The following is a 22,454-nucleotide window of genomic DNA, read 5'->3' on the forward strand; positions in this document are numbered from 1 at the left end:
AAAGTTACTAGATCTACGTAAAACTTTATTTGAGCCTAAGGTTATTAATTTGTAATACATTTTAATTTTTATTCCAAATGCATGAAGAAGATTTATTAAACGGTAAGCTACGTGCAAGTTTTTATTTTACCTAAAATAGCTAGATTTGTCTAGTTAGTCAAATTACTAGTCTAGAACTCTAGATCTACTTGAATGTAAACAAAGAAAATGTAAATCTTGTCTACCTTTTTAAAAGTGGAATAATGTTTTCGAACTGGGTTGACTTTTTTAAAAATTAGCGGAAAAATGTGCCTACATTTGAGTGCAGTACTAGAGATCTAGATCTAAAATCGGTAAGCAAAAGAAACAAATTCAAACTTAAAACGAAAAACAGCGCAAATTACTTTGTGCGACCAAAAACATGGAATGAATAATAACAGTCAATAAAACAAACAATTAGTTCTTATATATATGTTTGTGCTTCTTTTATGTTATTTTTACGTGTTTTACGTTAATTTCATATTATTTCAAAATTGAATGTGCATTTTTTTTTCATTTGTGTACAATAAATGTATGTAATGTCAATAATTTTACTATTATGGTACCTAAACCAGTTGCAGGAAAGGTGCCCCTATGACCAATTCCTGGCTACGCCCCTGAGCTAACCAAGTTTTATGAATATTTGCTTTTTAACAGTGTTACATATATTTTTCTTAAACTGCGTGTGGTATTTTTATTTCGACATTAAACATTTAAAATACGGTAACCTTTAGTTATTCATTTTAACAAATATACTGCATTATAGTATAGTAGTTAATTTTAAAAAGTTTTAGCTATGTAGACCCTACACTAACTTTCAAACATTTCATTTAATTGTATAGGCACTACGGATCTCTGAATATGGATGTCCGAAGAACGAGTGTGTGAGAGGTCCAACAGTCGACAGATGGTCTCTGTAATATGACATCTAATTTAAGATGGAAACCGAAAGCTCTCCTGCTCCATCACGTTGCTATCATTTTCTTCGTAAAGCTGTCCCTAGCTTCGTATGCGTTGTCTTATTTCTTCTTCAGGCGATAGTTTTAGACTATATTGTGATCAAACGTGTATCTGTTCAATACGCAGGCTGGCTGGTTTCCGATTTCATTAATTTAGTCTTGCTTATGAGCATCACTATCAACCCGTGTTTGAAAATATGTATACACAACAAACACAGGTTCAAAATGGTTGACAATTTATCTTGGCTTGCGTGGTTAACCATCAGCCTCAATGTTAGCATCAAGGTCATTTTTATAGTTGAGCGAAAAGAAAACATGGAACTTATGAAAAATTCGTTTTATAGTTCAAATACTTTTAAAACAGCCGTGGCGCTGGGGAGTTGTATATATCCGCTGCTGTTGTACACCCAGCACGATGCTCCTCGATGCAGTCCTGAATGGAAGTACATCGACGACTTGACCGACACGGTGGTCTTCGATATTTTGGACACGGCTGACATCTTGGACGTCTTCTTTGACATGGAGGACCGCAGCTTGTTGTGGGACGGGTTAGAGGAGATCATTCTGGCGCAGTCGGTGCTGAATCTGGTCTTACCCACCGTTCCTCTCTTGACGCTGTGCTGCACGGGGTTCGGGAAGACAAGGATCAGCAAACATTTGGTTTACATTCACCGGTTGCTAGTCGTGCTTGTGGTCAATGTCCCCAACCTCGTCACTCGCTTTGTGCTATGGCACGGCGTCAATGTCGGCATTTCCCCGTTTGTTCTCAAGAACATTATCCTCATTTGTATTTTTCTATCGAAGTGCTGCGACGAGGCAGATGACGATTGTAATGATGTTGAAATTACTTCTGGAACTCAGACCGACAATGTCTTACGACCCGGCACATCAATTCCATAGTCAACGAAACTACCTTAACTGATCGAACGCCACATCATTCCACTACTAGATCCTTGCAACGTACAAAAAGCTTACCCATTTTACAGACTAATAATACTGGTCTACGGATATGTTGTCAACACGCACTCGCTCGGGTACCAGTTACACAAATTTAACTAATTGTTTTATTGTTTTCACTCTATATTGCAATAAAACGTATTCTATATTTTACAGTGCAATCTTTGTAGTTAAAATCCTACAAATCTTTATAGGCAAAATTTTTAAATAATTGTGGTCCTAAATTTGTTCCTTGAAACTGATCGTTCATCATTCTTAACAAAACATAAAGTTTATAATATGTTTTGTTGAAGACTTTTTTAATGTTTCATTCTTATTTTAGCTCACGGTACAAAATAACACCATGCGTTAAAGTATATTAAATATTATGAGCCGAATAAAACATGTTGAACCCTTATATGTATGGCTCCTTTGTCTAATAGACCATTGGAATGTACGTGCATTGCAAATGCAAGGACAATACTTGGGTAGTAAGATGAGAAGGGCCAGATTATTAGCCCCCCCCCCCCTCTCTCTCTTTCTCCCACACAGCTGATGGACCTAAAGGACATGACGTTACCTGTACCGTTTGGAGCTGCTGAAAAAAAAGTTGGTAATAAATCCCGCCGTTCTAAACCCTCAAAAAAAAAAACAAAAAAAAACATGGTTTAAAATACATTAAAATAATAAAAATGGCTAGATAGTAAACTATATTTCCTGTTGAATGGCTTTCTAGTTTGACCAATGTTTATACACTTAAAGCAAAATGAAATTTCTGTTTATTATTTTACTCAATTTAAAAAGCTCTGAATGTTTAATTTCTACCAGAAATTTAGTACAGACACCCATCACATTATAGACGTCTTTAATAACCGAAAGTAAGGTACAAACGCCGACATAAAATAGGCAGTAGGCGCCTCCATGTCCCCCTCATTATTCGAATTACTCATATATGTGCTTGCTTGTTTTAATTAGGCAAATTTTTATTTTTCAAAAAAGGGCCAACTATCATTCCCCACCCCAAACACAGCCATCGGCCTCACACTACCCCCTATAAATAATATTTTTATAGAAACTATATACCTCACCCAGCGTCCGCCCACCCCACTAAAATTTTAGTCCGCCCCTGAAAGTTTAAGTCGCTCCTCCCCCACCCCCCCCCCCAACACACTCCCCACCCCCCCCCCCCTCCTTCGTGAAAGACACCGATTACAAGCATATATTTATTATATTACAAATTCCAAAAAGAATTTTAAACGTAGGTCTACCATGACGATTTGAGTTAGACCCCCTCTCTCATTCTATAAATTCAATTTTTTTTTTTTTGCTTGTACGAAAATCGAAACAAGATCTTGACTAAGATCATCGTCTAGTTTATGTGTTCTGGCCGAAAGTCGTGAAGGGGAAGCTTAAATAAACGAAATCATTATAGTTTATTTATAATATCGAGAAGTCACACGAGACTCATATGACACGGACAAAATGGCGACCTCCGACGATTCCCTAGAAATACTTCTTAGTAAGTAGTATTATTATGTTTTCCATTTTTTTCTATGATTTTATTTAGTATGGATAATAATAATAATAAAATCTAATTAAAACTAAGCATCTTTGTGTTGGTCACCCAAATTGCATTTTATTTTGATAAATGCCATTGTTTACAAAAATGTCAACTTAACTTTTCGATGTTTGTAAAATAATTTTTGTGTGGACAAGTAAAAAAAGAATGATGAACACTGAACAGAAATCCGGCTTATCTCGTTTTAGCGGTTTAGCGTAATTTATCTACAGTTGGGCATATTTTATTCAAATAAAACGGGAAAACACAAAAAAGACGTGTGGGAAACTCACTAGTCACTCTAGGCCTATTTCTTGTCTTGTTTAGGCTATTTTAAATTTTTTTTAATTAGTTAGAAAAGCCCCCCCCCCCCCCCCACAGCCGCACAGTACTGGGAATAGAAACATCAGATCACTGAACTGTTTTTGTGTTTAGATAAAAAAAATATTTAAAATTGGGTGGAATTTTTATACCAGTGTCTGATAATAGAAACTTCTTTAAAAAGGGTTAGGTTACACATACTCTTGGTTACTGGTAGTTAATGTCATTGCTAACCCCAACCCTGGTCCTTCCATATGCACAACCCTGGTCCTACCATATGCCTAACCCTAATTTCCAACCATAAAGCTAGTCCAGATTACATTACAACTAACAACCTAACACTCCTAATTTTGGAAATGTATTAATGGTATTTAAAATCATCCCAAAAAAAATGAAAAAGCATTTTTTCAGTTTTATGTTCTTGGTCATGAAAGCTTATTGCCAGCTCACATTTCCTTGTTAGCAGAGTTCACATTGCTTTAGATATAAGCATACATCATAGCTTGGGCATTTGCTATTTGAAATTGTAGTGCCGTCACTTTTGGGGTCATTGTGAGTTTATGGATGTAATATTTAGAATCAACCCTTTGAAATCCTGGCAGAATGAGCTCCCTTAACCAACTGGCAGGCTTGTTGCATAAAATCAAACAACTGCTGCCTTTTAGATTGTTTTTGGTTGGACAAATGAAATGGAAGCAAATACAGAAAGAAAAGCAGTTGACATGTTATACTTGTGTTTGAGGAAATCCCATCCAACATTATATTTAAGAACGAAGAAAAAGAACTGTATAATTGAGTTGGTACTTCAACTTGAATAAAAACTTATTTACGTGTGTGTTATTCAAGATGCTAGATAAAATTGAAGCCATAATATATTATACAATTATTATACTACAGGATAGGCATAAAATCTTACCTCTTTGTAAGGCTTGTAGTTTTATTATCCTTGTTTAAATTTACACCATTTACTAACATAACTAGCTAATTATTTTACACAGTAACTTTGTTCTATTAACAAATACAATTATTCCATAGATCGTGCAACAGATCCATCAATGAAAGAAGAAGACTGGGAAAAGATTACTGCTTTTTGTGATAAAGTTGTTCATGAGTTGGAAGGGCCTCTTTTATCAACTAGACTACTGGCTCATAAAATACAATCTCCACAAGAAAAGGAAGCTTTATATGCATTGTCTGTATGTATTTTTCCAATTAATGATAATCACCAACTTAATTGCTTTCAGCTGATTTAATTTTTATAATATAATAGATTAGCTTTTCTTAAGTTTTAACTTCTATACAATCTTGTTTTTAAGTTAAGTGTAAGCAACTGCATCCAAGTACTTAATAAATAATTGGTTTCACTTTGTTTTCTTTAACGGATCTCTTTAATTAAACTTAATTAATGTACGTATTTGCAGTTGTTTTTGTTTGTAGTTGCTTTTTTGGTTAATTATGGAAATATTTCATTTTATTAAATTACAGCAAATTTGTAATATTTTTGTTCACCTTTCAAGTGCTTATTGTCTTGTTATGTTTTTTTTCAAGAATGGTTTTATATTTCAGACTCTTGAAGCATGTGTGAAAAATTGTGGCAGATATTTTCATCAAGAAGTTGGCAAGTTTAGATTTCTTAATGAGATTATAAAAGTTGTTTCACCAAAGGTATGTCATTTTAACATTATTTGAAACATATTCTCTTTTTGTTTCTTGATATAATTTTATGCCTTTCTTTATTATTTTCCTCGTATTCCATTTGCAGTACCTTGGAAACCGTACATCTGAGAAAGTAAAAAAGAAGTGTATAGAGATTCTTTATAGCTGGTACAAAGGTCTTACACATGAACCAAAAATTGGAGAAGCCTATAAAATGTTAAAAGCACAAGGGATTATTAAAGAGGATCCAACCTATATGGACAAGGTTAGTTTGTAATTTATTTTTCTTTAAAAAAAACTGCTCTACATGGTGCATTTCATTTCCCCCCCCCCCCCCCCACATACACACACTTTTTGTTTTATTAAGGAGTGTTAATAACACAATACTTAATTATAATAATAATTTATGTTGTTATTTGCTAAAATTTGAAGAATGATTTTTTTTTACAGAGCTTTGACCCATTTCCACCTCCAAAACCTAGAAAAGCTGATTTTGAAGATGACGAAAAAGCAAAAGTATGTCATAAACTTGTGATAAACTATTGTTCTCTTTGCTAATGTCCTAATAGTTTTAATCTAAGATATTCATTATTAAAATAATTTTTCTTTGTGGTTTAAAGCTTCTTTTTATTGTTTTAGACACTGGAACGCCTTTTGCGTAGCAAAAATCCTGAAGACTTGCAAGCGGCCAACAGATTGATCAAAACTATGGTGAAAGAGGTTGTAGCACATTTTTTCTTCTTAGATAAATTGGTATTGTTATAGTCTGTTTAGAAATCTTTACTAGTTTTCAATTACTTTAAGTTTTATGTTGTTTGTTTTGGAAAGGATATGGAAAAGACGGAGAAGCGGTCACGGCGTATAAATGAACTAGAATCTGTGGGGAACCAAGTCAAACTTCTGACAGAGATGATCTCCCAGTATTCATCAAACTCGTCTAAAGAAGAGTTAGAAATGATGAAGGTATGAAGTTTTTATAGTGCTATTTATTTCTTATTCAAACACTTATTAAATTTAGACTTATTAATACTATGATCATACATTATCTTGTTTAAAATAAAGTTATGCTATTTGACACAGGAACTGTATGACAATTTAGAAAAACAGAGACCTAATCTGTTCCGACTGGCCAGTGACACTGATGAGAATGATAATGATGGCATAAGTAAGTTATTGAATTCACAAATTTAACATTTAAGCTTGTTATTCATTATATTTTTATTTATAATAAATTTAATATATATATATTTATAATATATATATTTTGTGGCAAATGTATTTTCAGATGATATTCTCAAAGCTAATGACTCTGTTACAAGAGTCATGACATTATACAAGGAGAAGGTGGAAGGAGAAAAACCTATTGGAGACTATACCGTAGGCGCTAAAGGTAACTGGATTTTTTTTTACATTTTCTTTTTAAATATTTAAAAACTTTTTAGTAAACAATACCTTTGGGGTGCTGTTTGAAATCATTTTAAAAAGTTTATTTTTAATCAAGTAGTTGTAGTCAATGTGTCAAAGAAATTCATAATTTACAAATTTTTTCAATTTGATGTTAGATTCTTCCTTACTGGATCTTGGATTAGATTCAAGTTTGAAAAGTAACAATATATCAAGTACCGCATCTGCAACAGGCCTGTTAGAGAATGACTTCAATTCTTTGGGTTAGTTTTGCTGGTTTATTGTAAACTACGGCCGTAGTCTTTTTTTACGTGACATTGATTTCTTTTGAATGTGGCAGTTGAATGAACAAAAATATTTTTTTTTATTGGTAATTAACAATTATAACTCTTATTTGATCACATCATGCTAAAATTAGCTAAAAAAATGTATCATGAAAAAAAATACCATTATAATTTCTTTAAAACAAGTCCATAATACAGATGTTTACTTCACGAAAGGTGGAGATGAAAGTTATGTTATTGTTCAGTTCTTAACAGTGCTCTCAAACTTAATTTTTTTTTAGGTTTAGGAGATATGAATGATTTAGGAAGTATCTTTGGTAGCATGGGACAACAACAGGTAGCTTTTTACTTTATTCATTTATTTATTTAGATTTAGAGTTTACATATTTGTAGCATTTTACAAAAAAACTAAAATGTTGAGTTTATTGGTTAAAAACGTATTCTCAATATTTTTTGTTTCAGCAATCATCTGCTATCAATAATTTCTCGCCCCAGTTAATTATGGCACCTGCTATGAACATGTCTGCTCCAGTGTCACAGTTTGGTACCCAACCTGGTTTTACAGCAATCCCTGCAAGGTCCCCAATGATTCCTTCTACTGGAATGTTCACTGGTCTGTTTGCTTTTTTTTTTTCTAATAAGAATATTGAGAATATAATGGTCATTTTCATTCTTTTATGTACACCTATTCCAGTACCAATGAACAATGTTCCCTCTAAGTTGCGCGGCCGCGCAGTAGTTTTGAACTGCAGCGCAGTGATTTTGTAAAATAAATACATCCTTGTATAAAACTTTCAGAACAGCGTGCACAGAAAATACATTTTGCACACTAGCTTTTCCCCCTTAGAGGGAACATTGCCGATGAAGCCTAGTTGTAAAACTGTTTTAAAATTGTTTTTTCTGTTTAAAGGTGCACCACCAGCATACAGTGCAATATCACATAGTGTACGACCTGCTGTATCTGCTCCCAGCATCTCTGAGCCTAGTGTATTTAACAGTCAGCCTGGTTCATCTCTTGCTGACCTGGACATACTCAACAAGTCACTACAAGACTACAACCTCCATAAGGAGACTTTCCCTGTCAAAACGTAACTATCACTTCTACATATTCTTTTAATACATTAACTGCTTGCCCATTTACATACTACAATTGTTTAGTAAAAGCAATTGGAACCAAAAGCTCAAAAGTCAGTATTGAGATTACTGTAATCTTTTATCTGATAAAAAACTACTTAACTGATTGACCTCCTTTCTATAAAGGCATGTCTTGTTTACAGATTAAATCAAGACAGTCTCCATAAGTATGCATAGATAGCATTTAATTAGCAAATGTTTCAATAATTTAACTTATCTGTTTGTGTGCTTTAAACATTTTTCAGTAGATACAGAGAAGGGGTGTAAGTGGTCACATTTATTTTCCTGAATATTTTATAAGGGAATTTTCTTTTCAAAAAAATTGCTGTTTTCTTTTTTCGCCTTGTATTGACTTGTCTTTCTTTTTTTATTTTCATCTTGGAGAAAGCAAAAAAAAATTAGGCATGACATTTGAAAATTGGTAATTTATCTAAAAATTAATTTAAAGCAAACTTATTATCAGGTTCTTCAATGTTTAGTCAAGGGACATTATGTGACAACACAATACTAGAATGTACAGCATGTGACAACACAATACTTAATTTGCTTAATAATAAGGATAATAAGACTGAATATAATACATAATGTTAACTATGAATGTAGCAAACAATAGAATATAAAATAAATAAAAAGAAACTCAATAAAATCTCTAGCACACATGTCCTTCCACGACTTGACTGCCAGCTGTCACAAACTAACTCATCCTAGCAAACATCAACTTTCAACCCCCACATGAACATTCGTCATACGTTAACACATCACACACACCCAAGGGCTAAAACTGTACAAGTTAAGGGTACCTGTTATTTGATAGCACAATACACAATCGAAGGAGGATATAAATTAGGGACTCCGCACTTATAAAAATATTTCAGTTACAAGAATACTTGAGTATTCAACTTAAAAATATTTACTTTTTTAGTTCAGTTTTAGAATATTATGTTAAGTTAATTCTTCAGAACTATCCCTTAGTTTTTACTTCTTAGGGTGTCACATTGCTTATGTTGCCTTTTTTAAATTGTGGTTGGTGGTGAAAAGATAAAGGTGTTTAAGACTGATTTAAGCCTCTACAGTTTTAAAAATCAGTTATTTTAAAGTAATACATAACAAACATTATCAAAATAAGAACCTTGGTTTCTTTCTTACAATAACTGAGTAAATTTTAAAAACAAAATTTATCTACTAAGTAGCATCCATTGTTGTTTTTTTGTTTTTTTTTTATCTTACCTTGAATGGTGAACTTTAAAAAAAATAATTAGGTTGTATAATAAAGTTTTGTTTTAGGATATAAGCTAAATTAAATAAATTTGAATCAGGTTTTATCTTGAATGATAGGTATGTTTAGTACCTTTCCACTCAAATCTTAGTTTTCATAAATCCGCAAAACCCATATAAGAAAATCCTGCAACAGGATCAAGAGATCTTAAAAATTAATCTTGATATTTTAGTTTGAACCAAGCTATTCTAATCATGCTACTGGTGAACTCAAATGCATCATCCATTCTCCAATCATATATTGGATTAAATATCTCAGCATAGTTATTTAGGAGGCATTCTTTTTGTCAGCAAAATGTGCACTGATAGCACTTGTAATAAGGCGATTGTAGTTTGTTTTTTTTAATTCAGACTTATTACATAAATTTTAAAATATAGAATTCTTATTCCTTTTCTACAAATTTAATATTATGGTTTTGGTTTTAAAATTGAAGCAGTTTTTCTGTTTATTAAAAAAGTAGAAGTTTTCTCTTTTTTTTTCTAAAATTACTCATTTGGTAGTGTATTTCAGAACTGCAGGCATTGACTAGTACAATAATAGTTATTATTATATTAATATTAAAAGTGGATATCAACCCAAGTACTTTTTATTTTCATTTCTGCTTGCAAATTAAGATCCATCTAGTTGAAGCATGTGATAATTTATTTTAGATTTCTATACTTTATGAAATTGTGCACTTAACTTATACCTACTAATTATATCCAAATTCTTCAAATGTGCAATGGGAGAAAAAATTTCAAATACTGTTTTCACTTTGTAATTTTCAGGGTTGTTGCTTATGTGACCATTCTAAAAACTGTTGCCTGAATCATTGTTAGTTCATTGCACCACAGTTAGAATTACCCTCTATTCCACATTTTCAATACAAATATTTGCACAGTCAGAGAATGCCAATTTTTTATTTTGAAAAGTAACCACCAGACAGTGCTAAAACCTTGTCAAATAAATAATTAGTTCACTGTAGTGCCAGATTTTTAGCAAAAATTTCTGTTCTAAACATTGATTGGAATGTTCTAACTAGAATAAGTTTGAACTGTCTTTATATATTGATAATTATAAACCCTGTGGTAATTTATTCAAAATATATTTTCAGAGTACCTGTAAAACTGCCACTTAACCAGTTAGCTGCAAATAAAGCTGCTGCATCTGCTGTCGTCACAACTACTGCCGTTACCACTAATGCCACTCAGATGAGTTTTGGTCAGGCTATTCTCCAGCCATCTCCCGCAGGCCAAGTATCAGCAGCTCCTGCTAACAACACAGACTTCTCTGCAATGGTTAGTGCTGAGCCTGTGCCAGAACTTCTGCCACTGACTGACATCTTTGTGCCCCTAGATAAAATACAACCTGGTATGCTACACTCATCTTTGTATTTTATTGGGTTATGGGGATGGTGAAAAGTTTTAGCTTCTTAAGATTAGCAGCCTCATGTGATCTGTTAGTGACAGGCATATCTTAATAGTCTTGTAATGTCTAGTGCTATTTGAATATGCAAAGACTATTTTTAATCTCAGAATGCAGTACCGTATGTTAATAATGGAAATTGTGCACAAGTTGTAAAAATATGTTAATTTATGTAATATTCTTATTTCATATCATTTGATATGCTCTGTTGTTGCCTTGCAGCCCCCAATATCCCATCAATAACAGCATATGAAAAAAACAATCTGAAAATGATGGTGCACTTTGCTAAGGATCGCCCTAGAGCTGATGTGGTTACAATGGTGATTTCAACAATATCTACTAATTCAGCCCCTATTACTGGTTTTGTCTTTCAGGCAGCTGTTCCTAAGGTATGGTGGTTGTAAAATACAGTAAATAATTTATATTTTAAAACCACCACTTTGCTGCTTTGTTTTTTAAAAGTAATATTTTTAATGAATGTTTAGTCCACATACCTGCCCTTTTTGCAGATACCTGAATCATTGTTACCAGTACACCTTTGGTTTGTATACAACTAAAATCTATTGTTTAAATGCAGATCATGAAAGTAAAGTTACAGCCACCTTCAGCTACAGACTTTCCTGCCTACAACCCTATACTTCCACCAGCAGCAATCACACAAGTCATGTTGGTAGCTAACCCAAGAAAGGTCAGTCTTTAAATATTAATATTGGTGGTGTTTTTATATCTCACTTAAACTACATTGCGTATCATGAGTTACCAGCCTTGGATTATGCTATGGGTGGAATCCACCAATATATTTTTATAAGAAGAAAAATGGAGACTAGTGTATACACAATGCAAATTAAAAGTCTAGATAATAAGCATTGCTGGATCTTTTGTTTTATAAGTAGAATACTACCACCCTTAGAAGCAATCTTTAATGCTGAAAACAAGGTGAGGGAAATATGACTTGGTAATTGGGGGGGAGGGGGCTTAAAGAAATGTGAAGATTTTTTGAAAGACATTAATTTTTTGGAATTGTTTATTGAAGGGGTTGGAGAATTTAAACTGTTTTCAGGGGTAGGTGGTTTAGACTGGTTACTTTAGCTGGAGTTTCTATTAAATCACCTAAACATAGTCAATCATTTAGTCATGATTATGGATGATCATTCATTAATGCCCACATTTTTTTGTGGGTGTGTGGTATTTTTGTGGCTAAATGTAAAAGTGCTCCTTCATTAGTATCTGTAATTCATCTGATAGATTTGCATCTCATAATTTAGATAGTGACTTTTATTCAGTGGCTGCATCGTCTTATCTATACTGCGATCATATTCTATATCTCATGTAAAATCCATAGCAGCAGGAGCCAACTTGTTTGTCTGTTGTGTTTAAGAGCAGACAAATTTAAAATACTGTATAGCATTGGCCACCACTTGGCCTCTTGCCAAACTCACTTTTCTGCATCACATGCTCATAAAAGTGCTTATCGTGGTGCAAAGAGCCCTTTCAAATGCACTTAGCCATTTGTATTTAAATAATACTTGGTAGATTAACCTCATTTATATTCAAATTATTATAGTGTTACAATTTTCTTTTCGCAGGAAAAGGTGCGATTGAAGTACAAGTTGTCATATATTTTAAATGGAGACCAAGTCTCTGATGTTGGTGATATTGATGGCATTCCTTTACAGTAATTTCTGTTACCTGGACTTCTTTAACTTTGGTTTCATTGAGGGCCTCTATAATTTTGTAAAAACAACAATTACATTTTATTTTTCAAAATGTAACACAATTTTATTTTACATTTTCAGCGAACATTTTTAAAATTAACAAATAGGTTACCAGGTACACAAAACTATATATGAACACTCAAATTTTCTGTTTGAACAAAAGTAGTAATATGGTTTTACATGTACACTTCTCTCCACCAGTTGCTTATATTTAACATTACCAGTACCAGAATGGTTTAAAACCAAGACATGAAAAACATTAAATAAAGCAACTCAAATGTGATGATTGTGATAATTTTGAGTGGATGTATCTGCACTTAAGTCATTGACCTTGTTTGTACCATGCAATCAGTCTTGTTATTGTTTTTATTGTACATTTTGTGTATAATGAATATTTACGCCTTTCATTTTTGGATGTTGTACCCATTCTACCATCGTAATTAGGCAGGAGTTGTTTTTTTTGTTTCAGAAGAATTTGATTTTGATCTAATAGCTTGAGTTCATACTCATTTATTGTTTAAAATGTTCACACAATGAAATACAACTATAATTATTTATTAATAAATTATATTAAAGAAAAATATTTGATTTTCCTTAATAGTTACTTATAAATGAATTTACAAATAAATTTCAAGAGCATTGTTTATGGTATTTTTATCTTAAAGTAAGTTGAAGGGGGGCAAGAAAGCTGCTAGGTAACATTTAATTACAACATCAATGTATGAAATGTTTCATTAAATGGGCATGGTGCAAAAGTCATTTGCCACATTCACTTATTTCGGTTAATGTATGCAGAAACTAACGAGTCCTGAATGAACATAAATATTAAGAGCATACTCATAATCTAAAACATCTAAATTTGCAGTAGTTCCCATATTAAGTTTATTTTGCAAATTCAAATATTGTCTAGATATAATTCAATAACAAAATTGTGGTTGTTATTTTGTTCTAGAGGCACAACAGCCTATATATCTAATAACCAAGTATGTTGCCATACAGTGGAGAAATGTTAAGGTGTTATTAATATACTTTTTATTTAATTAATAAAAGACTTTTATTTTATTTGGTAACTTAAAATTATTTTTCAATATCAATTTAAAGCATTTTTTTTAAAATGCTGATGCTCTGGAAGTGTTACTTACATGTAAAAGAGCTCATTTGCCAACATGTACTATGTACAGCTTTATACATTTTTAACCCTGCAGGTTTAAAATAACTGAAAATGAATTTTGCAAGTGTTCTGAAAGACTTCTAGTGTAAATTTAATTTATATATCGGCATCTAATTAGTTCTAATTAGTCAATATTCATTAACAATGTTCAACTGGAATCAATGGTTCAACTTCTACTGCAACATCTTTTGTGTGACAGTCATGTTTAGAAAAAGAATCTTCCATTTTTTTGACGTCCAATTTATTATTTATTGGCAAGGATTAATAATTTATTTTAAAATTTTGGGGTGGGGGGGGGGGGGGGGGGGTGTCATGAATAGATTTAACATTAGAATACTTGTTTACTACAAAAAAGTATTCAACTCACAAACTGTATACATTTAAATAGCAGTGCATGAAATCATGATACGGTATGTATAAGCAAGTGATCAAGATCAGAAATAGAGGTCATTAACCAGAAATGGTCCTAAGACAATTTGTAATGCTGTGTATGTTGCTGCAACTACAGTAAATAATACTTTGAAAATTATTTCCACATTAAAAACAAAATGTAATTACCTGTATACATTTTTAGTTAATATGAAAAATAATTTGGGGAAACATTTTTAGCACTGAAATGGCACACACCTAGATAAGTTTAACGAGCATATTGAAGGACTAAATTATTTGTGTTCACATTGAGGCCAGGATAAAATACATTTTTTTTGTGTTAATATAAATGGATGACCTCAAATCCAAAGAAGTGTGTTAAACACCAAATGTAATGACCTCAAACCATCAAATAAGCTTATCTCAAATAGAACAAACTTTAGCTATATTTTTTTTTTAAATGCAGTACCAGTATCATTTTTTATTCAACAAGTCAGCTATAACTATAAAGGAATATTTGCCTAAAACATGCAATCATAAAATGAGTAATAAGATAAATAAACAATCTACAATTCTTTAAGAAATCACAAAAAATGAAATCTAGGGATTAATTTTTGTGTTTATGTAAATCCTCATCACTTATCTCCTCTTTGATAACAAGTCTTACACTTTCATTCACATCACTTTCACCATCTGTGCTAGAAGAATCCAGTTCACTAAGACTGTCACTGTGTTTTTCTGTTCTATTGTCCACACTACTATTGACAGAAGAATACAAACTACTACCAGATGTATTCTGATCTCCTACATTGTCTGTTGAATTTAAACTTTCTAATCCATTATCTGTTGAGTTTAGATTAGAGTTACTATCAAGATCAAGAGTGCATGTGTCAATTATATTTCCATCACTAATATTTAGGCATGGCTTCACTGGGCTTAGTTTATCTGATTCAACTGACTTGAGAGGAGAATTCTGTTCCATGCCATTTACAGTCTGAATCAGCTGAACTGACTCGAGGTGAGAGTATCCACCTTCACTGCTGTTGACAAACAGCTCTCCATCATGTATTACTAAATGTCCATCAGAAGAGACTATCACATCACCATTTTGAGCCAACATGAAATGTCCCTCAGGGGTGATAACCATTTCCTCTGTAGACCCATCCTCTGTCAAGACAACCACTTCCTGAGTAGTCACAACTTCTTCCTCAGTGACTTCTTGATTGTGACCAACAACCAAATCTTCTGTGAATATGACTTCATCTTGATTCTGTCGATTGCAATTGCATGATGTTAATTTGCTTACACTTACAGTAAATATTTGGGTTTTTTTATATTGCTTTATAGATTTATGTTTTTAAAGTGTGTGTGCAATAATAATGCATTTCCAAAGAAAGAAATCATGGTTAAGTGTTACAGAACAGTTTGGCTGCTAACCCAAAGTCTCAAATTCGGCTCCTGTCTCAAGTCTGTTAGTATCTGAGTCTACCCACCTCTGATGGGTACCAACTCGGAATCACTTTAGGGAAAGTAAAGGCAGATGGGCATAATGCTGACCATACTTTCCCTTCAAAAAATAATGTCACTGAAACAGATGAACTCTACTTCACCTGCCCCATTGATCGTATGGTTCAGAAAGACACTTCACTTTTTTTTAACCATTGAATGGTTACTGTAATTTTTAAGTATTGATAATTTAACTGAAGAAAGAAGATACTGATTACAGAAATATATAACTAAATTTGGGTAGAAATAGTATACAATTTTCACAATAAATATTTTTAAAATATCCACAATGACGTCAATTTATTGACTACAATTTAGGTTATTTTTTGTAAGAAAACAATAAAAATTTGACAAGTGAAATCAAAGGACTAAAATGAGCTCAACACTGTCCGGTGTATTTCACAATTTGAGCATCTAAAACGGTTTTAAAATATATACATAAAAGATACTAATTGAGAAAAAATATATTACCTCCATACTCTCATCAGATTTTAGCATGCCACCTTTGTAAGTAGTTTCTTCACAGGTATCCATATCATCACCACTTTCATCTGAGGAAATGTCTGGGAAAACTCCAGATTTTTTAAATGAATGCATCAAAGCATGTTTTGTCATCACTCTTGAGTATGCTTGATAAGCCAACTCACCAACATTATTTCTACTCACATTAGGTGCTCCAGAAGATTTTAAATATCGGAGGCATAAGCTTTCATACTTTTTTTGTAAAATTTCTGAACATTCTACCTCAATAGGCTGCAAGAGATGGGTTGTGTGAGCTGGTATGAAAGAAAAAATGACATTATTACTTCGGCCCCACTCACTCATTCCAACAAATACATGACTTCTGGAGCCATCCATTAGCACAAGTATAGGTTCATTGTCCAACCGATTTGTCTGTGGCAGAAAATGTTCATTCAGATACCTACGAAAGATCTGAGGTGTACACCGGCCAATCTCTGAAACTGCTGCATTCACATTACTCGGTAAGCCTTTCATCATTTCAGTACGAATTTTACTAGCTTGAAAAACAAAGAAGGGAGCAATTACTTTCCCAGTTACACTCCCACAAGCTATTAGTGTTGTGTTGGTTGAATTTGTCGTTTTGAACTGGTGTCCACTTTTTCCTGAGACTGAAGGTGCTGGGCCATGGTCAGTTGTTAAAACTATTTCCATAATGTTATAGATTTTGTCACTCTTCTCCAACAATTTGTATCGATCTATAATCTTTTTTATCTCATCAAAGTAAGTCCTTACTGTGTGCTCAGCATCCATCTTGTTTTTAAACTTGTAACTTAGTTCTCTGATAGATGGCCATCTGTTAATAAAACTGTCAACCCATTTTGTGGTAAGCCCATTGGATCTAGGACTTCTCTTTCCCTTTTCAACAGCTTGATCTGTTGCTATTTCTGCCAATTCCAAACGAGTGTAGCGGTATCCATACTTGGCCATAGTATGCAGAAAATGTGAGATTTCTGACTCTTCTTCTTGTGTTAAAAGTAATGGTGGACCTGGTCTTGTTGTATCAATGCTAATTCTTCCATCAACTCTATCCCTTAGTGTGGTTAATGGTACACCATATTGCTTAGCTGCTGCATTAACTGATATGCTACTGTCCTTTACAGCTTTGTATGCTGCTTGTAAGGCTTCTTTGCTATAAAGCTTTCTTTTCTTGATTGGTTTTCTAGCAGGACTAGTAACTCCTTTTCCTTTTTTGTTTGAGGGTGGCAAAACAACAGATAATTTTTTTTCTGGAGATCTTTTTGATCTTGAGGACTTCTTTACTTTCTGTGAAAAATAAATACAATAATTTGAAATGCAACAGACTTGCGTCTCCAGACCTTTGGGCTAGCATCTTGATACCCACCCTATTTACAAACTAACTAGGCCTATACAAAATATATTAACCAACTATATTAACTATTTTATATACACAACTTGCAAATGCATACCTAGCTAGCACCAATAATTATGTAGACTATTGATTGTTATCAGTATTACAGCATAACTGCTAACCATTTTATTAGCAAAGCAGCTTTTGACTAAAAATGTTAAGTTTACACCTAATTTACTACTTAATAAAGTGGCTACTCTGATTTCAGATTTGGCTAGGTACGTATTGCTAAAAAAAATCTCTAGTTTAGATGCATGCTAGACTACATGATGTGACAATGTGCCTTGAATTCTTTGCCTAACAACGTCAGCAGTAGAAATATGAAATATCAAGGTTTGAAGCTGATTGTGCTGTTAAAAGTTAGTTAATAAGAATGAACATAACCTAAAAAGTTTGGGGGGAATTTTTATACACGTGTCCGATATTAGAATCTTCTTTAAAAAAGGGGTATTAGATTACTGGTAGCTAGCTAAATACACACATTGCTGTTTAATGTCAATGCTTACCCTGTCCCTAACCCTAACCCCAAGCCAACCCTAGTCCTACCATACGCCTTACCCTAATTTCTAACCATAAAATTAGTCGAGATTACAATACTTTTTGAATACTACTAACAACCCAACACACCTATTTTATGGAAGAGTCTATTATCGGTATTTAAAATCATCCAAAGTTTTTTGTGAGAGCTGTTCAGTTTTGCTATAATTTTTAAAACCCCCTGAACACAGCATTTACTTAGATTTGGCACTCTGCACAGTGCACTGGATGGTTTGAAGTTTAAACAAACAGGTACCTTTCATCCCCATCCCTACCCCTAAACCCCACCCCCTATACTCATTAAGTAGTCATTAAGAGCTAAAGGTAAAAATTAAGTCAACTTACTGAACTTAGGTAAGTAATACTTAATAATACTAAATACTTATTTATCTTATTAACTTAACACTTCATTACTTACTCCTAAATTCTAAAGTCATATACATCTGGAGGTAAAATCTTAGTTTAGCGTCGTAAATTCGGCCAAAACTAGTAATGTAGGAGAGAGTGAATTAATGAATATGTCATTAAATATGAGTTTATTTTTGTATATTTTGATAAAATATTATAAATAATTGAATGATAAATCACCATTTATGGTTAAATCAATTTAAATATCCTGAAATTAATTTTTATCAACCCTGTTCGAGATAGTAAATTTGCTATTAAAAACAGCAGCCATCTTAAGAAAATGTTATTTAGAGTAGCTTCCCTTTCACTTCTATTCGTATGAAAATGTATTCAAATATGATTGTCTTGTTGAATAGTCCGTATTACAAAGCATTTTTTTTTTTTAATTCTGCTCTTTAAAAACTGAATTTCCTAACAAACAACTTTATTAATTCTAGAAGCATTGTGAGATGCAACTTGTATCAATGTATTAAATCACGTTTGTTTTTTTACTAATGTTTATTTGATCTTACTATTACTAGATCTATATTATAGTATATAGTTTGAGTTTTTCTTATTGTTTGAATGTTCACTATTTTCATTTCAGGTTTTTCTTTTCATCAATTAGTGATTCTATCGTAACTTATGAAATTTTTTTACTTCTCTTTACCTTAATTAAACCCAAACCTCCGTTATATTTTTGTTGTCAATGTCACAAGTCATAATGTAAAAAATTACGCTTCACTCTGCCTTATCTAAGATATCTAACCATAATTTTGACAACATTAAATGTTTGTCATCATTCATATATACAGGGAGACAAAATGTATTATCCACCAGCTTCCCTCTAAAACATCATCTAAAACAATCAGCCATTCCACCCCTTAAGTGCGTGTTGTCATTATGGTCGATCTCAAGTCTTCACCTGTCAGACACATTTTGGTTAGCTTTTTTTTTAGTAGTTAGGGGGGGATCATATCCCCCCCCCCATAGGCCCCTCGGTATATATATGAGAGGGGGGGGGTGCAAATCGAAAGTTTGAATGGGGGTGCAAATCAAAAGTCTGAGGGGGGTGCAAATCAAAAGGGGAGGGGGGTGCAAATCAAAAGTCTGAGGGAGGGTACAAATAGAAAGTTTGAGGGGGGTGCAAATCAAAAGTTTGTCCCCGGGTAAAAATTGGAACCCCCCCCCCTTGAGACGATCCTGGCTACGCCACTGTATCCTTTTTTGTCAAATTGTCAATATCAAGTACCCAAGTGAGTGATATGGGGTTGTCCATTAATGATGTCACATATGATTTGCTACGGGAGTGAGTGAAGATTTGTGACGTCAACTCAGGCGGCTCCGCAATTTATGACTTGTCGGTCTCATGAAAGGAGGTGAACGGGGAAAAATACCTAGGTGGTTGATGGAGAACCTCTATAATGCTTTGTTCAATCAAAATAACGATAAATAAGCATTAGTATACGTATACCTTGCTTAAAACGAATCATCACAAGTGTTGCAAGCCTGCTAGTTTAAGACATTTGGCAAAATGGCCTCAACATATTATCCCCGTCAAAAAGGCTTGCCACCAAATGCCTGCCGACGAATAAGCCTTGTCTAATGCGGGCGTTAGGAATACGGCCATTAGCATGGGCCGCGTTAGAGCACCACTAGGCTATCGCGCTTTGTAAGATGACGTAAATACTTAATTCAATTTCGCTAAACTGCGCGAAAATTTAGTAATGTTCCATCGTTTGAGGAAATTTATTTTCTTGGACTCAAATTGAAATATCATGTTGACTGTCTGGCTCTTAATTTCCGAATATCACTTTTAATGTATCAAGATTCAGAACTACAATGTACTTTAATATAAGTGTCATCTTATCGTTTATTGTGCTTTTTATAAAGCGCAGAGCAGCTTCAAAATCAGACGGCCATCCTGTTTTCACCAAGCTTCTTTTGGAGCTTAATATGGGTAGTCTAGTTCTATACGGTGAGAGCTTAATACATTTTTTAAGGGCCGAAAGTCTCAAGACAACAAGCTTGCAGAAATAACCACGTATGTTTAAATGGACGAGTGATAGATGAGTGAGGGGCTGTTTAATTGAACACCAACATAAGTAATCAAATTAAACGTCGAGTAAGCGTCAAAAAGGCAGTGTTGGTTGTTTTTTTTTTATAAAATTAGCCTAACGGTCGGCGGTACCGGTACATGACGTCACGTGCGAGCGTCAACTCGGTGAGGATGTGCTAAGTGGGGGAATGAAAAAGGTGGGGTTCAAGAAATGCGACTCAGCAAGCTTTTTACATTTCTTGACCCTTCTTAATAGTTCTATCGTCCCCACTGAGAAAATGGATCACCAATGAATGACGTGTCATACTTCTACAGCTGGTCTTTATCCCACAAACATCCCGTTTTCACGAAAAAAAAAACCCTGACCCGTCTCCAAAATCACATCGCTGAGTTCTACTCAACCTCTCCCCACCACAAATCACAATTTCTATCTGAAACAATATGTTCATATGTTTTTTCTGTAATAATGCACGCTGTCATTACTATCTTAAGAGCGACGTCATTTATGAGCGATCTAATATTAATTTGCTTACTGCAAATAAAGTGTTCAAAAGTTCGACCTCCCAACAATTGTTGTGGTCTTGGATGCACACTATTAAGTCTGAAAAGGTATATTAGTCATTCATGTCAACTATATTGAAAAAAAAAGAAAAATTACTATACAGGGGGTCATCCATAAATGACGTCACGCTTTTTTTTGACGATTTTTACCCCCCCCCTCCCCTCCGTCACATATCACAAAAAGCCAGACCCCCCCTAAAATGACGTCACACCTCAGCCTACAACCCCCCTTCAAATTTTGAATTTTTTTTAAACAGCTATATTTTCCAAAATCTTGTCTGAACTCTGTCAAAATAGAGTATTTTAATCAATTGTTATTACAATGTATTAAAACAGTTTTCCAAAACGCAAAATAACGTCTAAAATTCGTTTTCTAACATTGCTTTTTTATAATGCAAAAGTGTGACGTCGCACCATCTGAACCCCCCCCCCCCCTCATCACACACCGTCACAAAATTACGGACCCACCCCCCTCCCCCCTACGAGTGTGACGTCATTTATGGACGACCCCCGGGCATATATTAAAACAATACAAAACAATCATATTAAACCACAAAATCAACACAAAAGACATGCGAATAGACAATTATTCCAGGGAAACTACTCTATTATTGTTTTTGAAACATGGCCGCTGCTTGTATTTACTATTAAACTATTTACTCATTGTTGTCTCGAACGGGGTAGTTTAAAGTTTATTCCAGGATATTTATGACTGGTTTGGTTTGGATTGTGATTTGTTATTCAATTATCTGTTATATTATGTAAAATATGACATAAATAATTAAATATGGCCAAATGAAAGAAATATTCATTAGTTACCTTCATCGCACATTACTAGCTACGTTGGAATTTACGACGCTAAACTAAGATTTTACCCATCTGGATTCTAAATAATAAATGTTACTAAATACTAGACACACTAGGCCTATTGAAACTATTGATTAATTTTTAAATAAGCAGACTGTGCCAACTCTCACACTGCCCACTGGCCAACACAGAGACAGAGATTCTAGATTTAGCCTAGTGTTGAAATTATTTAATATTTAAACAGTATGAAAAATGTAGATCTAAATTAAAGTACCTTTGCTTTTTTGGATTTCATGGTAAAGGGTTATTTCTGATCCCAAGATGGTTTAGTTTAAACTTTCAAGTTTGACTGAAAACGTGCAGTGTTAAACAGTGTAGTGTTTGGTACCTACAAAAACAAGCAGTAAATTTTTAAAAACTGCATCTAAATACCAACAGCTGCCAACTAAATTCGCAAAATTTCTAAACCAACAAAAGACTTGTGTAATAAATATAGATAGG

The 22,454-nt window shown here is 33.4% G+C and overlaps 3 protein-coding genes across 6 annotated transcripts; 2 read left to right on the plus strand and 1 right to left on the minus strand.

Annotated features, from left to right (window-relative positions):
- Positions 1-956: 956 nt before the first annotated feature.
- On the plus strand, positions 957-2,016 carry LOC131947953 (uncharacterized). Its single transcript, XM_059309362.1, has one exon. It carries the CDS (start codon positions 957-959, stop codon positions 1,875-1,877), a length of 921 nt encoding a protein of 306 aa, XP_059165345.1. The 3' UTR covers positions 1,878-2,016.
- A 1,348-nt stretch (positions 2,017-3,364) lies between these two features.
- Positions 3,365-13,309, plus strand: LOC131947958 (ADP-ribosylation factor-binding protein GGA1). 4 transcript variants are annotated; one of them, XM_059309369.1, is made up of 18 exons: positions 3,365-3,432; positions 4,828-4,988; positions 5,359-5,457; positions 5,555-5,713; positions 5,899-5,964; positions 6,088-6,168; positions 6,277-6,411; positions 6,511-6,613; positions 6,734-6,838; positions 7,011-7,115; positions 7,418-7,473; positions 7,599-7,749; positions 8,047-8,224; positions 8,516-8,533; positions 10,640-10,896; positions 11,173-11,339; positions 11,528-11,638; positions 12,537-13,309. In XM_059309369.1, the coding sequence occupies exons 1-18, from the start codon at positions 3,396-3,398 to the stop codon at positions 12,627-12,629; spliced, it is 2,082 nt and encodes a 693-aa protein (XP_059165352.1). In that variant the 5' UTR covers positions 3,365-3,395; the 3' UTR covers positions 12,630-13,309. The 4 variants fall into 4 exon arrangements, with proteins under 4 accessions (XP_059165352.1, XP_059165355.1, XP_059165356.1 ...); XM_059309372.1 differs by having other exon boundaries at positions 6,529-6,613; XM_059309373.1 differs by lacking the exon at positions 8,516-8,533.
- A 1,362-nt stretch (positions 13,310-14,671) lies between these two features.
- Positions 14,672-22,454, minus strand: LOC131947959 (uncharacterized). Its single transcript, XM_059309375.1, has 3 exons — positions 22,228-22,454; positions 16,183-17,496; positions 14,672-15,475 (listed from the first exon to the last, which is right to left on the minus strand). Exons 1-3 carry the CDS (start codon positions 22,246-22,248, stop codon positions 14,813-14,815), a joined length of 1,998 nt encoding a protein of 665 aa, XP_059165358.1. The 5' UTR covers positions 22,249-22,454; the 3' UTR covers positions 14,672-14,812.

This window comes from Physella acuta, unplaced genomic scaffold, assembly GCF_028476545.2.
Source record: "Physella acuta isolate Inbredline_101_S28 unplaced genomic scaffold, ASM2847654v3 ptg000617l, whole genome shotgun sequence".
Taxonomy (NCBI): Eukaryota; Metazoa; Mollusca; class Gastropoda; family Physidae; genus Physella; species Physella acuta.

Excerpts from the sequence above, each read along its gene's own strand:
- LOC131947953 (XM_059309362.1), top strand. The coding sequence starts at position 957 with ATGGAAACCGAAAGCTCTCCTGCTCCATCACGTTGCTATCATTTTCTT.
- LOC131947958 (XM_059309369.1), top strand. The coding sequence starts at position 3,396 with ATGGCGACCTCCGACGATTCCCTAGAAATACTTCTTA. Across the intron at positions 5,458-5,554 it reads TAAAAGTTGTTTCACCAAAG|TACCTTGGAAACCGTACATC; the intron begins GTATGTCATTTT and ends TTCCATTTGCAG. Across the intron at positions 7,474-7,598 it reads GTAGCATGGGACAACAACAG|CAATCATCTGCTATCAATAA; the intron begins GTAGCTTTTTAC and ends TTTTTGTTTCAG.
- LOC131947959 (XM_059309375.1), bottom strand. The coding sequence starts at position 22,248 with ATGAAATCCAAAAAAGCAAAG. Across the intron at positions 17,497-22,227 it reads TGAAATCCAAAAAAGCAAAG|AAAGTAAAGAAGTCCTCAAG; the intron begins GTACTTTAATTT and ends TATTTTTCACAG. Across the intron at positions 15,476-16,182 it reads AATCTGATGAGAGTATGGAG|AATCAAGATGAAGTCATATT; the intron begins GTAATATATTTT and ends TGCAATCGACAG.